The sequence below is a fragment of the Anguilla anguilla genome, chromosome 6 (assembly GCF_013347855.1).
Source record: "Anguilla anguilla isolate fAngAng1 chromosome 6, fAngAng1.pri, whole genome shotgun sequence".
Taxonomy (NCBI): Eukaryota; Metazoa; Chordata; class Actinopteri; order Anguilliformes; family Anguillidae; genus Anguilla; species Anguilla anguilla.
The window spans coordinates 61745047-61760029 of record NC_049206.1 but is presented as its reverse complement, the minus strand read 5'-3'; the positions used below and the strand labels follow the sequence as shown (position 1 = coordinate 61760029).

Below are 14983 nucleotides of genomic sequence, written 5' to 3'. Positions count from 1 at the left end.
GTTCTTGCGTATGATAATATATATACAGTGTAGCTTTGACATACAGTAAATGTCTACAAAATATTGGAGTTATAAACGTTTTAAAGTTTAGAAACAGGCATCATGACTGCCAGCCTCATTTGTTGGGGTCTTTAGAGTACGGCAACTCTGTTGTGTGGTAGTTTGGGGCTGGAAGTTTGGAAGTAGGTTGAAGTCTTCGCTCAGAATTACAAAACAACGGGTAAGACTGCTTATTTGCAACACCACTGAACATGTAAGAGGTCCTGAGATAATTATTAATTTGTTAGGATGATTTCTTGGATACGTATACCCAGGTATTCATGATTGCTAACCAGGTGGTAATTCACTGCTAGCTGCCAGTGTTGCTAACCTAAGCATGTAATCTGAATCGCTAGCTCTTTATGCAAACGCTACATGTTTTAGTAGGTACTTAACTTTGTTTGGTGTGCTATTTTATCTTAACGCGATCTGGAGCTATCAGGCTAACTGGCTCATCAGCCTTGCTCGTTAAGTTGGCTGCCCCAGAGACTGATTTTCTGTATGGGTATTTGCATGAAGTCTCTTAGTCGCATTGTATTACCAAATGTTGGAATTTAGTGCTGTGTTAGCTAACGGGGTGCTTGTGTTGCCGGCACATTTTATATTTTATATTAGGAAAATCAACACAAACTGTTTAATGTTAAATGTATTACAGTCGTTGCCCTTGTCAGTCAGGGTTGGAAGAAGTAGGTGAAGGGTCACAGGGTAGAGGCGGGCCCCGCCTCCCGCTGCCTGTCAGCTCTGTAGCGTCATCGCTGCGGTTCACTGTTCACTCCGGGTTAGCGGGGCACAAATGCACATTTTCTTGGACTTAATAATTCAAATCGCTGTCATACTTTTTGGAGTGAAACCGTTCTAAATTAAAACAAGTATACATTTTAGACTAAGAACGTATGAGAATAATGATTAGAGAGACAAACAATTCAGAATGAAATTATTTGGGATACCTTTTTTTTTTTTTGTGCCTTTGACCCCTTAAAACTAAGTCACTTTCATAAAAAGGGCTAGACTTTGAAACGATGTATTTGAACAGAGTTTAAAGACCTCTGCCCGTGACGTCATATTGCCTGGGAGACCGTGAATGAAGTGAAAATGAATCTCTTAATCATGAGTTCCTTTTCCAGCGTAGCAGTTCGGCCCCCCTTAGTTCTGACTGCAGGCTTCTAATATTTAAGCATGCTGCTCTATGATTGCATGATGAATGGAAATCATTCCTACTTATTGCTTACTGCGTTTTTATTTTTATTTTTTGTATTTTGATATTTTATATGATGTAAAGTGTTTGTTTATTCTGTGGCGCTGAGTGGTGAACTAGCATTCCATGGTACTTGTTGCATATTGCAATAAAATACCTGTATCTTGATTCCTGAATCTTATAATGGCTTGTTTGTTTGAAATGGTCATTCTGCTTCCCCTGAAGATATCAGCCTCTGTGATTGTTGCTGCAAGTCTAATCACAGTAAGAGCCCAAACTGGCCTGTGCAGAAATGATCTTTAAAGTTGAGTAGGATTGTGATGTTTAGTCTTATTTAGGAGTTGCACTGTACAATAATCCAGTGTACTTTTGTGCCAGTGAATTGGTTTGTGTGCTGAAGGGCATTGCCTCATTGATCCTGTGTTTCAGGTGAAAAATGGCATCCATGCTAATGCAGACAGTACGAAGCTGCTCAGCGAACTCCTCGTGGGCTGCTAGGTTTGGTAAGTGCCCGTTTATTCATTAGAAATGTAAAATCTAAAGGGCATTGAGACTTCAGCCGCTCTTTACACTGTCTCTGCTCTGGCTACAGTCTCTCACCCCACACTCTTCCAGCGGTAGTACAATTATGGATAGCAGGAAACTGGAAAGCTATCAGGGAGGAGGGGGTATAGAGCTTTAACCATGTTCTGTGTTCCGTGTTCTATGTTCCATTTCCATGTTCTTGTTTTGTTCCTCCAGCCACCAGGTCCCTGAGCACGTCCTCGTCTCTGCAGGCTCAAGGTGGGTTGAGTTCTGCTCAAACTGAGCATGTAACTTTTTAAGCTTTTACTTATTTGCACGTGTCATTTTTGAGATACTCTATGTATAAAGGAAAATGAGCCATATTCTATGAAAATGTGCTTTATTTGCTTTGCTCTGTGTGCTAACTGTCTTCTGCAGCTACTCGCTGTGTGCTAACGGGCTTCTGCAGCTGCTCGCTGTGTGCTAACGGGCTTCTGCAGCTGCTCACTGTGTGCTAACGGGCTTCTGCAGCTACTCGCTGTGTGCTAACAGGCTCCTGCAGCTACTCGCTGTGTGCTAACGGGCTTCTGCAGCTGCTCATTGTGTGCTAACGGGCTTCTGCAGCTGCTCACTGTGTGCTAACAGGCTTCTGCAGCTGCTCGCTGTGTGCTAACGGGCTTCTGCAGCTGCTCGCTGTGTGCTAACGGGCTTCCGCAGCTGCTCACTGTGTGCTAACGGGCTTCCGCAGCTGCTCACTGTGTGCTAACGGGCTTCTGCAGCTGCTCACTGTGTGCTAACGGGCTTCTGCAGCTGCTCACTGTGTGCTAACGGGCTTCTGCAGCTGCTCACTGTGTGCTAACGAGCTTCTGCAGCTGCTCACTGTGTGCTAACGGGCTTCTGCAGCTGCTCACTGTGTGCTGACGGGCTTCTGCAGCTGCTCACTGTGTGCTAACGGGCTTCTGCAGCTGCTCACTGTGTGCTAACAGGCTTCTGCAGCTGCTCATTGTATCTCCAGTCTGGGTTTTTTCTAAATATAACGTTTTTATTAGTTTATTAGCTGAAATGATACAGCTGAACCTTTCATTACGCTGCAGTCACACTTAAGAGTGTTTGCTCTTGTGTTTTATAACAGTTCAAACTAAAAGCAAGAAGTCCTTGGCCAAGCCCGGCGTGAAGAACATCGTTCTGGTGGATGGCGTTCGTACCCCTTTCCTCCTGTCAGGCACCACGTGAGTAAACAGCCAGTTCAAGGCCCGGTCACTGAGTATCGTGCCTCCTCATTGGTCAGCACCAAACACCAATCGGTGCTTCCCTTTCTGTGTGTGTGCCTGGTTCTCCTTTGGGCAGTGAGTTTTGGTATTCCTAGCTGGCTCAGTAACTGTCCTGCACTACAGGGCCATGGTAGTTAAAGGGCCAGAGCACTTGTGTGTTGTGCAGTGTGGACTCCTAGACCGTAGAGCAGGGGTCCTCAATCTTATCCTGAAAGGGCCGGTGTGGGTGCAGGCTTTTGTTCCAACCAAGCAGTTACACACCTGATTCTGCTAATCAAATACTAGAGTCTTCTTTGCAAAGGATCTTGATTAGTAGAATCAGGTGTGTAACTGCTTGGTTGGAACAAAAGCCTGCACCCACACCGGCCCTTTCTGGATAAGATTGAGGACCCCTGCCGTAGAGTGTTTGTGTTAATAATATTTATTTATATTTATTTTCTGTGTTATGTCTTGAGAACAGTCCAATGTGCAGTCCTACTCAGCTCATGGAGTTTAGCCCCAACCTTGAGCTTCATTAGCCCTTATGAGCTACATACTCACCCTCATGCATGCTCTAGATCAGGGCTGCCCAACCCTGCTCCTGGAGATCTAACGTCCTGTAGGCTTTTACTCCAACCCTAACAAAGCACACCTCATTCAACAGCTTGATCAGGGCTGCCCAACCATGTTCCTGGAGATCTACTGTCCTGTAGGCTTTCATTCCAACCCTAACAAAGCACACCTCATTTAACTCTGACTGACGGACGGCTCTCTGACTGACGGACGGCTCTCTGACTGACTGCGTTGGTGCTGTGTGTTGCAGGTACAGGGATCTGATGCCCCATGACCTAGCGAGAGCTGCCCTTCAGTAAGTGCTCTTATGCTTATTTTTCTAAACTTTCTGGAACCATAATTTAAGCAAGAAGTAAACGGGGGCTTTTCACCTGCTGCCCTCTTGTGGTGAAGTGTTGTTAATGCAGCGGTGAGCCAGCCTGTCTTACTGTCTGTGGCAGTGGGCTTTGTGTTTGTACCGTTGCTGTGGCAGCTCCCCAAAGAAGAGCTTATCTTTACTAAAAACGATAATGGAGTAAATGCACAGATTTTAAATCTGACGCACACCTTTCTAACCATAAGCAAGCAGGTTTTAAATGACTTATGTTTCCCCCCCTCGTTTTCCTTTGGTGAAATAAACTGGTATGTTTTGCGGGACAGGGGCCTGCTGAATAAGACGGGCCTCCCTAAAGACGCCGTGGACTACATTGTCTACGGAACCGTCATACAGGAAGTGAAGACCAGCAACGTGGCCCGAGAGGTGCGCTGGCCCTGAATCAGCTTTCCTTTCTCACTGTACCCGCCTGTACCCGCCTGTACCTGACTATACCCGCCTGTACCCGACTGTACCCGCCTGTACCTGACTATACCCCCCTGTACCCGACTATACCCGCCTGTACCCGACTATACCCGTCTGTGCCCATCTGTACCCGACTGTACCCGCCTGTGCCCATCTGTACCTGACTATACCCGCCTGTACCCGCCTGTACCCACCTGTACCTGACTATACCCGCCTGTACCCGACTATACCCGTCTGTACCCGTCTGTACCCACCTGTACCCGACTATACCCGCCTGTACCCGCCTGTGCCCATCTGTACCCGACTGTACCTGCCTGTACCCGCCTGTACCCGACTATACCTGCCTGTACCCGACTGTACCTGTCTGTACCCGCCTCTACCCGACTATACCTGCCTATACCCGCCTGTGCCCATCTGTACCTGACTGTACCAGTCTACCTGCCTGTACCTGACTATACCCGTTTCTACCTGCCTATACCCGCATGTACCTGTCTATACCCGCCTGTACTCACATGTACCCGTTTCTACCCGCCTGTGCCCGTCTGTACCCCACTATACCCGTCTGTACCTGCCTGTACCCGACTATACCCGCCTGTGCCCACCTGTACCCGACTGTACCCACCTGTACCCATCTGTACCCGCCTGTACCCGACTATACCCGCCTGTACCCGACTGTACCCACCTGTACCTGCCTGTACCCAACTTTACCCGTCTGTACCCGACTATACCTGCCTGTACCTGACTATACCTGTCTGTACCCGACTATACCCGCCTGTACCCGACTATACCCGTCTGTACCCGACTGTACCTGCCTGTACCGGACTATACCTGCCTGTACCTGACTATACCTGCCTGTACCCGTCTGTACCCACCTGTACCCGCCGGTGCCCATCTGTACCTGACTATACCTGCCTATACCCGCCTGTGCCCATCTGTACCCGACTGTTCCAGTCTACCTGCCTGTACCTGACTATACCCGTTTCTACCTGCCTATACCCGCATGTACCCGTTTCTACCCGCCTATACCTGTCTATACCCGCCTGTACCCATCTATACCCGTCTGTACCCGCATGTACCTGTCTATACTCGCCTGTACCCATTTATACCCGTCTGTACCCGCATGTACCTGTCTGTACCCATCTATACCCGTCTGTACCCGCATGTACCTGTCTATAGTCGCCTGTACCCACCTGTACCTGTCTCTACTTGTCTATACCTGTACCTATGTCTGCATCTGTCCCTCAGTCCCATTCAGCTCTGTATTAACCCACAGCCTATGTTTCAGTTGATGTGCTTGCTGGATGCAGAGTTGTGTGATACCGGTGTACCCGCATATCCTGTATTAACAGGCAGAAACAGTTAGTTTGTGTCTGGTGTTGGCTTGAGTGCATATTCCCCTTTGTACAAGTTGGCAGTGAAGCTGTTCTATTCTGAGCCCAGTCTACTGATGTCAGTCTGTCTGTCTGTCTGTCTGTCCTTCTGTGCAGTGGAAAATTACCCCCTGTCCTCCCCTCCCAGTATCGCCCTGTGAATATTTAACTATTTTTACATTTAAAGTTCCCCCCTGCTCGTCCTTACAGCAGGGCACAGAAATCTCCTGATCTGTGGTGCCATCGACTCGTACGGCGGTTTGGAATGGTTTAGTGGGGTGACATCAGGCTAAATGGGTCGGTATGAAACCAGGATGATTGTATAGACGGCATTTACGTTTGCACATGGCCTCCAGAGGGCGCTCCTGCGGCCCTCGATGCACCATGCACCATACCTGCAGCACTATACTTGCAGCTCCATACCTGTACCTCCGTACCTGTACCTCCATACCTGCAGCTCCATACCTGTAGCTTGGTCTTTATCTGGACGCTGAGGCTGTCTCCATGTGTTCTCTAGGCTGCTCTGGGAGCTGGTTTCTCTGATAAAATCCCAGCGCACACGGTCACCATGGCCTGCATATCCTCCAACCAGGCTATGACCACAGGTACCGCTCACCTGCACCTACACCCAACACCCAACACCGACCTGCACCTACACCCAACACCCACCTACATCCACACCCAACACCGACCTGCACCTACACCCAACACCCACCTGCACCTACACCCAACACCCACCTACACCTACACCCAACACCCACCTACATCTACACCCAACACCTACCTGCACCTACGCCCAACACCTACCTGCACCTACACCCAACACCCACCTACACCCACACCCAACACCTACCTGCACCTACACCCAACACCCACCTGCACCTACACCCAACACCCACCTGCACCTACACCCAACACCTACCTGCACCTACACCCAACACCCACCTACATCCACACCCAACACCTACCTGCACCTACACCCAACACCCACCTACACCCACACCCAACACCTACCTGCACCTACACCCAACACCAACCTACACCCTACACTCAACACTCGCCTACACCAACACCAAACACCCACCTACACCCACACCCAACACCTACCTGCACCTACGCCCAACACCGACCTGCCCCTACACCCACACCCAACACCGACCTGCACCTACACCCAACACCCACCTACACCCACACCCAACACCTACCTGCACCCACACCCAACACCGACCTGCACCTACACCCAACACCCACCTACACCCACACCCAACACCTACCTGCACCTACACCCAACACCAACCTACACCCTACACTCAACACTCGCCTACACCCACACCCAACACCTACTTGCACCTACACCCAACACCCACCTACACCCACACCCAACACCTACCTGCACCTACACCCAACACCCACCTACACCCACACCCAACACCTACCTGCACCTACACCCAACACCCACCTACACCCACACCCAACACCAACCTACACCCTACACTCAACACTCGCCTACACCCACACCAAACACCCACCTACACCCACACCCAACACCTACCTGCACCTACACCCAACACCCACCTACACCCAACACCTACCTGCACCTACACCCAACACCCACCTACACTCAACACTCACCTACATCCACACCAAACACCCACCTACACCCACACCCAACACCTACCTGCACCTACACGCAACACCCACCTACATCCTACACCTTCACTCAACACTGACTACTAGTGTCATTACTAGTGTCACTCCTTCCTTTCAGCTCATATTAATGTATTGTAATGTAATATTATACCAGTTTGTATGTTATCTTCATTTAAACAGCACATTTAATATTAAAGTAGTCTAAGCTGCTTTGCATAAAAAGTTATTTAAACTGGAAAAAAAAGAGTTCACCATGAGTCTCAAACTCAAAGGTGACTGCTGTTTGTTCCCACACTTTAAAGTGAGCAATTGAAGTCACTGATTGGCTAAGAAGTCCAGATTTGACCTTGTTAAGGCCCAGGGGTGCTGCTGGTTAGGACTCCTACAGCTCTCCAGGACAGGACACCACGCCCCCTGTAGGACTGGAGTTGTAATTGCACAGGAAGTGTGTGACTGAGTGTTCCCCCTCTCCCACGCAGCTGCAGGGCTGATCGCAGCGGGGCAGTGCGACGCGGTGGTGGCGGGGGGAGTGGAGTTCATGTCTGACGTTCCCATTCGCCACAGCCGTAAGATGAGGAAGACTATGCTCTCTCTGAACAAGGCCAAGACCCTGAGCCAGAGACTGTCCCTGCTGGGGTCCATCCGCCTGAGCCACCTGTCTCCAGAGGTACGCAACCCCCCCTCCTCCACCCCCCCAACTCCGCCTCAGCCACCTGTCTCCAGAGGTACGCAACCCCCCCTCCTCCACCCCTCCACCTGCGCCTCAGCCACCTCTCTCCAGAGGTACGCTACCCCCCCACCTCCATCTCCGCCCCCCCACCTCTCTCTAGAGGTACGCCCCCCCCCCCACCCCCCCCCACCTCCGCCTCATCCACCTCTCTCCAGAGGTACGCTACCCCCCAACCTCTATCCAGAGGTACGCTACACCCACTCCCCTCCCCCCACCGCCTCCCCCTCTTCCTCCTCTTCCTGTGAATAAGCTCCTCCTCTTCTTGTGTACACATTCCTCCTCTTCCTGTGAATAAGCTCCTCCTCTTCCTGTGTACACGTTCCTCCTCTTCCTGTGAATAAGCTCCTCCTCTTCCTGTTGGGCAGCTTCCTGCCGTGGCGGAGTTCTCCACCGCTGAGACCATGGGTCACTCAGCCGACCGGCTGGCGGCCGCTTTCGGGGTGACCCGTCTGGAGCAGGACGAGTTCGCGCTGCGCTCCCACACCTTGGCCAAGAAGGCCCAGGACGCCGGGCTTCTGAGTGATGTCATCAGCTTCAACGTGCCAGGTCCCGCCCCTTTCTCACTCGCTTCCTCATGTTTGGCTTGTTTACTTATTATGATTGTCACAGAACTGGGCTGGTAACTGAGAGGTTGCAGGTTCCATTCCCTGGTGTGGCACTGCTGTTGTAAGATCCTTATAGTGTTTCATCTATGCTGATTCAGTAAAACAGCAGTTGTGTGCATGGACTGTATATTTAAAAAGGTAAGTGTGAGTAATTCTCTGTGGATAGGAGTGTCTTTTAAATAGCTGAGTGTAAATGTAATGTCGTGTACGGTGTTGGGGGATGTTAGTCCATCAGTATGTGACCCCAGAGTGTTAGTTCGTAGTAAAACTCAGTGTGGAACTAAACTGAAGTCTCTTCGCGGTCCGATTTATATGAATGAAGTATCACGTTCCCTCCCTGTAATCTCACCTTCTGAGCAGCAGGCATCTTGGCGAGTAAGACGTCTTCCTCCGGCAGGCTGACAGAGATTGTGAGAATGGTCTCTGTGGACTCAGCAGACCAGAACAGAGATGTTTGTGTGTGTAGAGATCAGAGAGGGGCGACACTGTGTGGGACTGAAATGCTAAGCAGACACTCTCAGAATAGGGAAGATCGGGCTGTAGATCCAGACTCTGTCTGAGGAACATTCCGCCTCATGCATGTCTGTGATGATGTCATTTGGAAAGTTTTGGACGTTAGACGTGCTTGCAGTTTGAATGCGCTCTACAGACGCGTTTGCAGTGCAGACGCGTTTGCAGTGCAGACGCGTTTGCAGTACAGACGCATTTGCAGTCCAGATGCATTTGCAGTACAGACGCGTTTGCAGTACAGACGCGTTTGCAGTACAGACGCGTTTGCAGTACAGACGCATTTGCAGTGCAGACGGTGAAGCAGAAGTGCGTAAAGCTGGGTCTGTGGGTCGAATGGGAATGCTTGTGTTGCCATGGGAACGCTCGTGTCACCGGGGATCCTTACTGACGGCGTTCCCACAGGAAAGGACACCGTTTCCAAGGACAACGGGATCCGGCCCAGCTCCATGGAGCAGCTGGCCAAGCTGAAGCCGGCTTTTATCAAACCCCACGGCACGGTCACCGCTGCCAACTCCTCCTTCCTGGTGAGCCAATCACGTCACACTCTGGTCCTCTCCTTCCTGTCAATCTCACTTCTGCACGTAGAGCGCATACAGCACAGCTCAACTAGAGAGACAAATGAACTGTCACTGCTGTGAAATGTGCTGTTATCTAAATGTACTTTTTTATTTAATGTGTGTATGGTGTGTGTGTATGGTTTGTGTATTGTGTGTGTGTGTGTGTGTGTGTGTGTGTGTGATTTTAAACAGACTGATGGGGCCTCTGCAGTTCTCATCATGTCTGAAGAGAAGGCTCTGGCCATGGGGTACAAGCCCAAAGCGTATCTCAGGTAACGCTGGAAACACACTGCACACTTCTAAAGCTCAGTTTCACTTAGGAAACACACTGCACACTTCTAAAGCTCAGTTTCACTTAGGAAACACACTGCACACTTCTACAGCTCAGTTTCACTTAGGAAACACACTGCACACTTCTGAAGCTCAGTTTCACTTAGGAAACACACTGCACACTTCTAAAGCTCAGTTTCACTTAGGAAACACACTGCACACTTCTAAAGCTCAGTTTCACTTAGGAAACACACTGCACACTTCTGAAGCTCAGTTTCACTTAGGAAACACACTGCACACTTCTAAAGCTTGAACCAGGCTGGCTGATTTTAAGTGAAAAGCAGTGAATTGGGTTAGGGTTGGGTTAGCTAGGGTTAGGGATAGGTTTAGGAAAGTGGTTAGGGTTAGGAAAGTGGTTAGGGATGGGGTTATGGTTGGTGTTGAGGATAGAAAAGTGGTTAGGGTTGGGGTTGGGGTCAGGAAAGAGGTTAGGGTTAGGGTTAGGAAAGTGGCTGCTGATTTATGTATTTTTCCTTCTTGCAGAGATTTTGTATATGTGTCCCAGGACCCCAAAGATCAGCTGCTTTTGGGGTGAGTTATTGCTCAAAAGAGAAACTGAGCGTGCATTTTGTTGCCTTTGAAGCTGCTTTTGTTGCCTTTAAAGCTGTGTTTGTTGCCTGTAAAGCTGTGTTTGTTGCCTGTAAAGCTGCGTTTGTTGCCTGTAAAGCTGCGTTTGTGTGTTTTTCTGCTGAAATGTTTCCCGTAGGCCCACCTACGGAACCCCGAAGGTCCTGGAGCGGAGCGGACTGAGCATGGCCGACATCGACGTGTTTGAGTTCCACGAAGCTTTCGCGGTGAGTATCGGACCGCAGGACGTCCCTCCTAAAGACCCACAAACGGTGGCTTACGCAGCTTTCTTACCGCCAACATCCTGAGATTACCATGCCCAGCAGGAGTGACTTCCTGGGTGTTTTCCGGAATTTTTCCCAGGAGAGTTTAGTGGATGGTTACGAACACCCCATGCATGGAAATGTTTGAATTACAGCACCTAAACTTCCGTGTGTGTGTGTGTGCGTGTGTGTGTGTGAGAGTGTGTGTGTGTGTGTGAGCGCTAAACCTAATGAATTTGTTATTTCAGGGTCAGATTATGGCGAACCTAAAGGCCATGGACTCTGATTGGTTTGCACAAACATACATGGGGAAGAAGTCCAAGGTAACATTCCAACAAATTTAATATATAATGTTTCGAAATGTTTGTGTACAAGTAACACTCATATTACACTGTACAGCATGGAGCTCAGATAGGGTGTGTGCTTTATAACTGTAGGAGAGTGAGATTGGGGTGTGTGCTTTATAACTGTAGGACAGTGAGTTTGGCGTGTGTTTTTTATAACTGTAGGAGAGTGAGATTGGGGTGTGTGTTCTATAACTGTAGAACAGTGAGATTGGGGTGTGTGCTTTATAACTGTAGGGCAGTGAGATTGGGGTGTGTGCTTTATAACTGTAGGGCAGTGAGATTGGGGTGTGTGTTTTATAACTGTAGGGCAGTGAGATTGGGGTGTGTGTTTTATAACTGTAGGGCAGTGAGATTGGGGTGTGTGTTTTATAACTGTAGGGCAGTGAGATTGGGGTGTGTGTTTTATAACTGTAGGGCAGTGAGATTGGGGTGTGTGTTTTATAACTACGGCAGTGAGATTGGGGTGTGTGTTTTATAACTGTAGGGCAGTGAGATTGGGGTGTGTGTTTTATAGCTGTAGGGCAGTGAGATTGAGGTGTGTGCTTTATAATTAGGGCAGTGAGATTGGGGTGTGTGTTTTATAACTGTAGGGCAGTGAGATTGGGGTGTGTGTTTTATAACTGTAGAACAGTGAGATTGGGGTGTGTGCTTTATTTCCTCTCAGGTTGGGACCCCCCCGATGGAGAAGTTCAACACCTGGGGGGGGTCGCTGTCCCTGGGGCACCCGTTTGGGGCGACAGGGTGCCGGCTGGTCATGACGGTGGCGCACAGACTGCAGAAGGAGGGGGGGCAGTACGGCCTGGTGGCCGCGTGCGCCGCGGGGGGGCAGGTAAAGCGGGGGTGGGGGGGGGCAGGTAGAGCGGGGGTGGGGGGGGGGGGGAGCAGGTAAAGCGGGGGGGCAGGTAGAGTGAGGGTGGGGGGGGGGGGGCAGGTAAAGCGCGGGGGGGGCAGGTAAAGCGGGGGACCGCTGGGGTCACGGGTTCGAGCTCACAGGGAATGGGGGTGTTTAGGAGAGCACTCACGCACACACATGCACTCACACACACACACACACACACTTACTGAGGTTTGTCTGTTTGTTTTTCAGGGTCATGCCATGGTCATAGAGGCTTACCCACAGTAGGGCGGAATGGGCGTGGCTGCGGGCATGGCTGCGGGCGTGTCTTTGAACGGGGCTCTCTTTCGGTGAGCCATTCCAGTACAAAGCAGGAAGTGATCTGTGTTTTTTTCTGTCTTCTGGTCTCTGGGAAAGATGATATTTGTAAATACTATTGCCACATTGCCTTGATCTGTGATTCTGAGTACGAAAGGCCGGTCAGGTGACATGATGACTCATCGCCTTCCTCTCGGCCGATTGGTCGGTGTGGAGAAACGGGGCTTCACACACTGAGTGACAGGCGTTTCCCTGGCTGATTCTAAATGTTGTAAATGCAGAAATTGCACAGATTTAACTTTGTAGAAAAGCCAGTTTACACTTCATAAATCATACACGTGCAGCACTGCATCACCGTTGACTATTAAATTAATATTAACTGGTTACGCATTTTTTTGTTATTTTTTTTCATCATGTTTGTCATCTACATGTAATATGAAACTGAGCAAAAAAATAAAGTAACTGAAAGTGTTTGTATTTATTTTTGTGGTTTGATTATGTGGAGCAGCACACACACACCTGCTCCCGATGCCTTATACACTGTCTCACACATGCACACACACACACACACCACCTTGTTATGGAGCCGAAGACGGAAATTAAACCTCTTCATTTCACACTGTCCCCTGTGCCTCTCTGAAGGTTCTGAAAGCTTTGAGTCTCCTTATTGCAGAAGTTAATTTGCTACTGAATACTGCTTTGGAATACAGGGGACATAGATTTCAGTGTACAAAATGGTACATTACAGATCCATCAATCGTAATTAAATACAGCTTAAATATTTCTTCACCCTTGTGTGGAGATGAATTCTTTTTACTTTGATGTAAGTGAATGTATTTTCAGAAATTATTATTTTTGCTCATTCGTGTCTTTGAACAATACATTTAAAGTGGCTTTTTGTTGCTTGAAGGTGATGTGTAATCAGTATCGTTATTATTAATAGTTTCATAAGAACCAAAGGAATCAAATGCTGTTTAAGCACTTATTATTCAGTTGAAATTTGATGTTTTGGTGTTAATTTCAGAATTATAAGGGTGTTTTGTTAAAGGTCATCTTATTGAAATATGAGATATTTGTTTCCTTCTGGTCATATTCGTATTGGAGATGGAAATCATGCCTGTTGTCTGTCTGTCTGATTTTTGGTGTCTGCAGCCCTGTGTTTGCGGAACAGAAGGGTTTGTGTTTGCGCTGGCGTTTGCCTGTCTGACTTAGCTTCTCATCTGACTGTACACACCTGGCCGGGTGCGGTGGCATCACTGTGTGAGCGTCAGTGTGGAGATGTTCTGTTTGTGGCAGTCTTCATTTTTAATACCCAGAGGAGGAAAAACAGCAGGTACCCAAACTCACTGCTTCATCTGTTTTTTATTGTGTAAATATCTGTTTCAACTTCCTATTGAAATGAGCTACAAATGCTGCCGCTGGACTCAAAGCAGCTACTCGCGCGCAGATTTTCTCGCTCCCTGGAGCGTGCGGATACGAACGTTAAGGTTCCTCACGCATTTCTGCTCCGACAGTCTTCTTCTCTTACTCAGGCACGCCAAGTCAGATCAAATGCTGTTTTCCCCACCAAAAACTGTTGAACACGCACAGTTCAGTTCTACGAATTTGTAGTCCAGATTTAAATTCTACATCTACAGTAAGTAAGGAAACTGATGTAAAAGAAAAAAATAACTGAGAAAAACGGTAACATATATTTACAGACATTTTTGGGCAATATTCCAGATATTTTGCAACATTCTGTATCTGCTGGGAAGGTTAAAAAACGTAAATGTTGCATAAAATGCTTTAACCAGCATTTAATACCGACCACCTTTAAGAGAAAAGGGATGCCAGGATGCCAGGCTGTGTGTATTTGTGCTGTTTGGCTGTGCAGGGCACATCAGGACTGGGAAACCCTGCTGCTATTCTGCTCCACTGGCTGCCTGTCTAATTTTACCACACCAATTTCAAATTTGCTTCTAAAAATGACTTCTGGTCACCTGAAGGTCACCAGTTCGATTCCTTGAGCAAGGTGCTTAACCTGCATTGCTTCAGTATCTATCCAGCTGTGTAATGCTTCAGTGTATATCCAGCTGTGTAAATGGTTGCAATGTAAATGCTATGTAGAATGCTGTGTAAGTCGCTCTAGAAAAGAGCGTCTGCTAAATGCCAGGAATGTACTGCAAAAATAAGGCTATTTTTGTGGGCTGACCCCAGAAACAACTTGAAGTATTCCCCCTTGTGGCCACTGGTTGAAGTGCAATTTTGAATTCCAGAATACACAGAGCATGCTCAGGAGAATGCCTCCTGAAGAGCCTGGTGTATGAGTGGCAGGGGAGGTTTAAATGTGCCTCGTGTGAAATGTGCTTCATGCTGGCATGGGGACTCTTCCACAGACTTACTTTGTTTTGCCACTAATTTTGAAAGTTTTATCATGTTCATATCACAACAGGTGTGTCGTAAAGTGCAAATGATTTTAAAAACTAGCCATGTTTTAGTGCAGAGCCGTATGTTCTAATGTCAGTAGTTCTAAACAGGATAAATGTGTACCTGCTCTGGATGGGAAGTATGTGTTTACTTTAT

General features: G+C 48.5%; 1 protein-coding gene across 1 annotated transcript; it reads left to right on the top strand.

Moving 5' to 3' along the window:
• The first annotated feature begins 106 nt into the window (after positions 1-106).
• hadhb (hydroxyacyl-CoA dehydrogenase trifunctional multienzyme complex subunit beta) lies at positions 107-12898 on the top strand. The gene is made up of 16 exons (XM_035423451.1): positions 107-220; positions 1664-1737; positions 1976-2017; positions 2871-2967; positions 3812-3856; positions 4201-4300; positions 6227-6314; positions 7839-8026; positions 8455-8635; positions 9607-9728; positions 9954-10033; positions 10575-10622; positions 10798-10885; positions 11170-11244; positions 11933-12097; positions 12356-12898. The coding sequence occupies exons 2-16, from the start codon at positions 1671-1673 to the stop codon at positions 12389-12391; spliced, it is 1422 nt and encodes a 473-aa protein (XP_035279342.1). The 5' UTR covers positions 107-220; positions 1664-1670; the 3' UTR covers positions 12392-12898.
• The last annotated feature ends 2085 nt before the right edge of the window (positions 12899-14983 follow it).

Coding starts and splice junctions, on each gene's coding strand:
- hadhb (XM_035423451.1), top strand. CDS start 1,671: ATGGCATCCATGCTAATGCAGACAGTACGAAGCTGCTCAGCGAACTCC. Junction 4,301..6,226: donor CCAGCAACGTGGCCCGAGAG/GTGCGCTGGCCC, acceptor TGTGTTCTCTAG/GCTGCTCTGGGAGCTGGTTT. Junction 11,245..11,932: donor ACATGGGGAAGAAGTCCAAG/GTAACATTCCAA, acceptor ATTTCCTCTCAG/GTTGGGACCCCCCCGATGGA.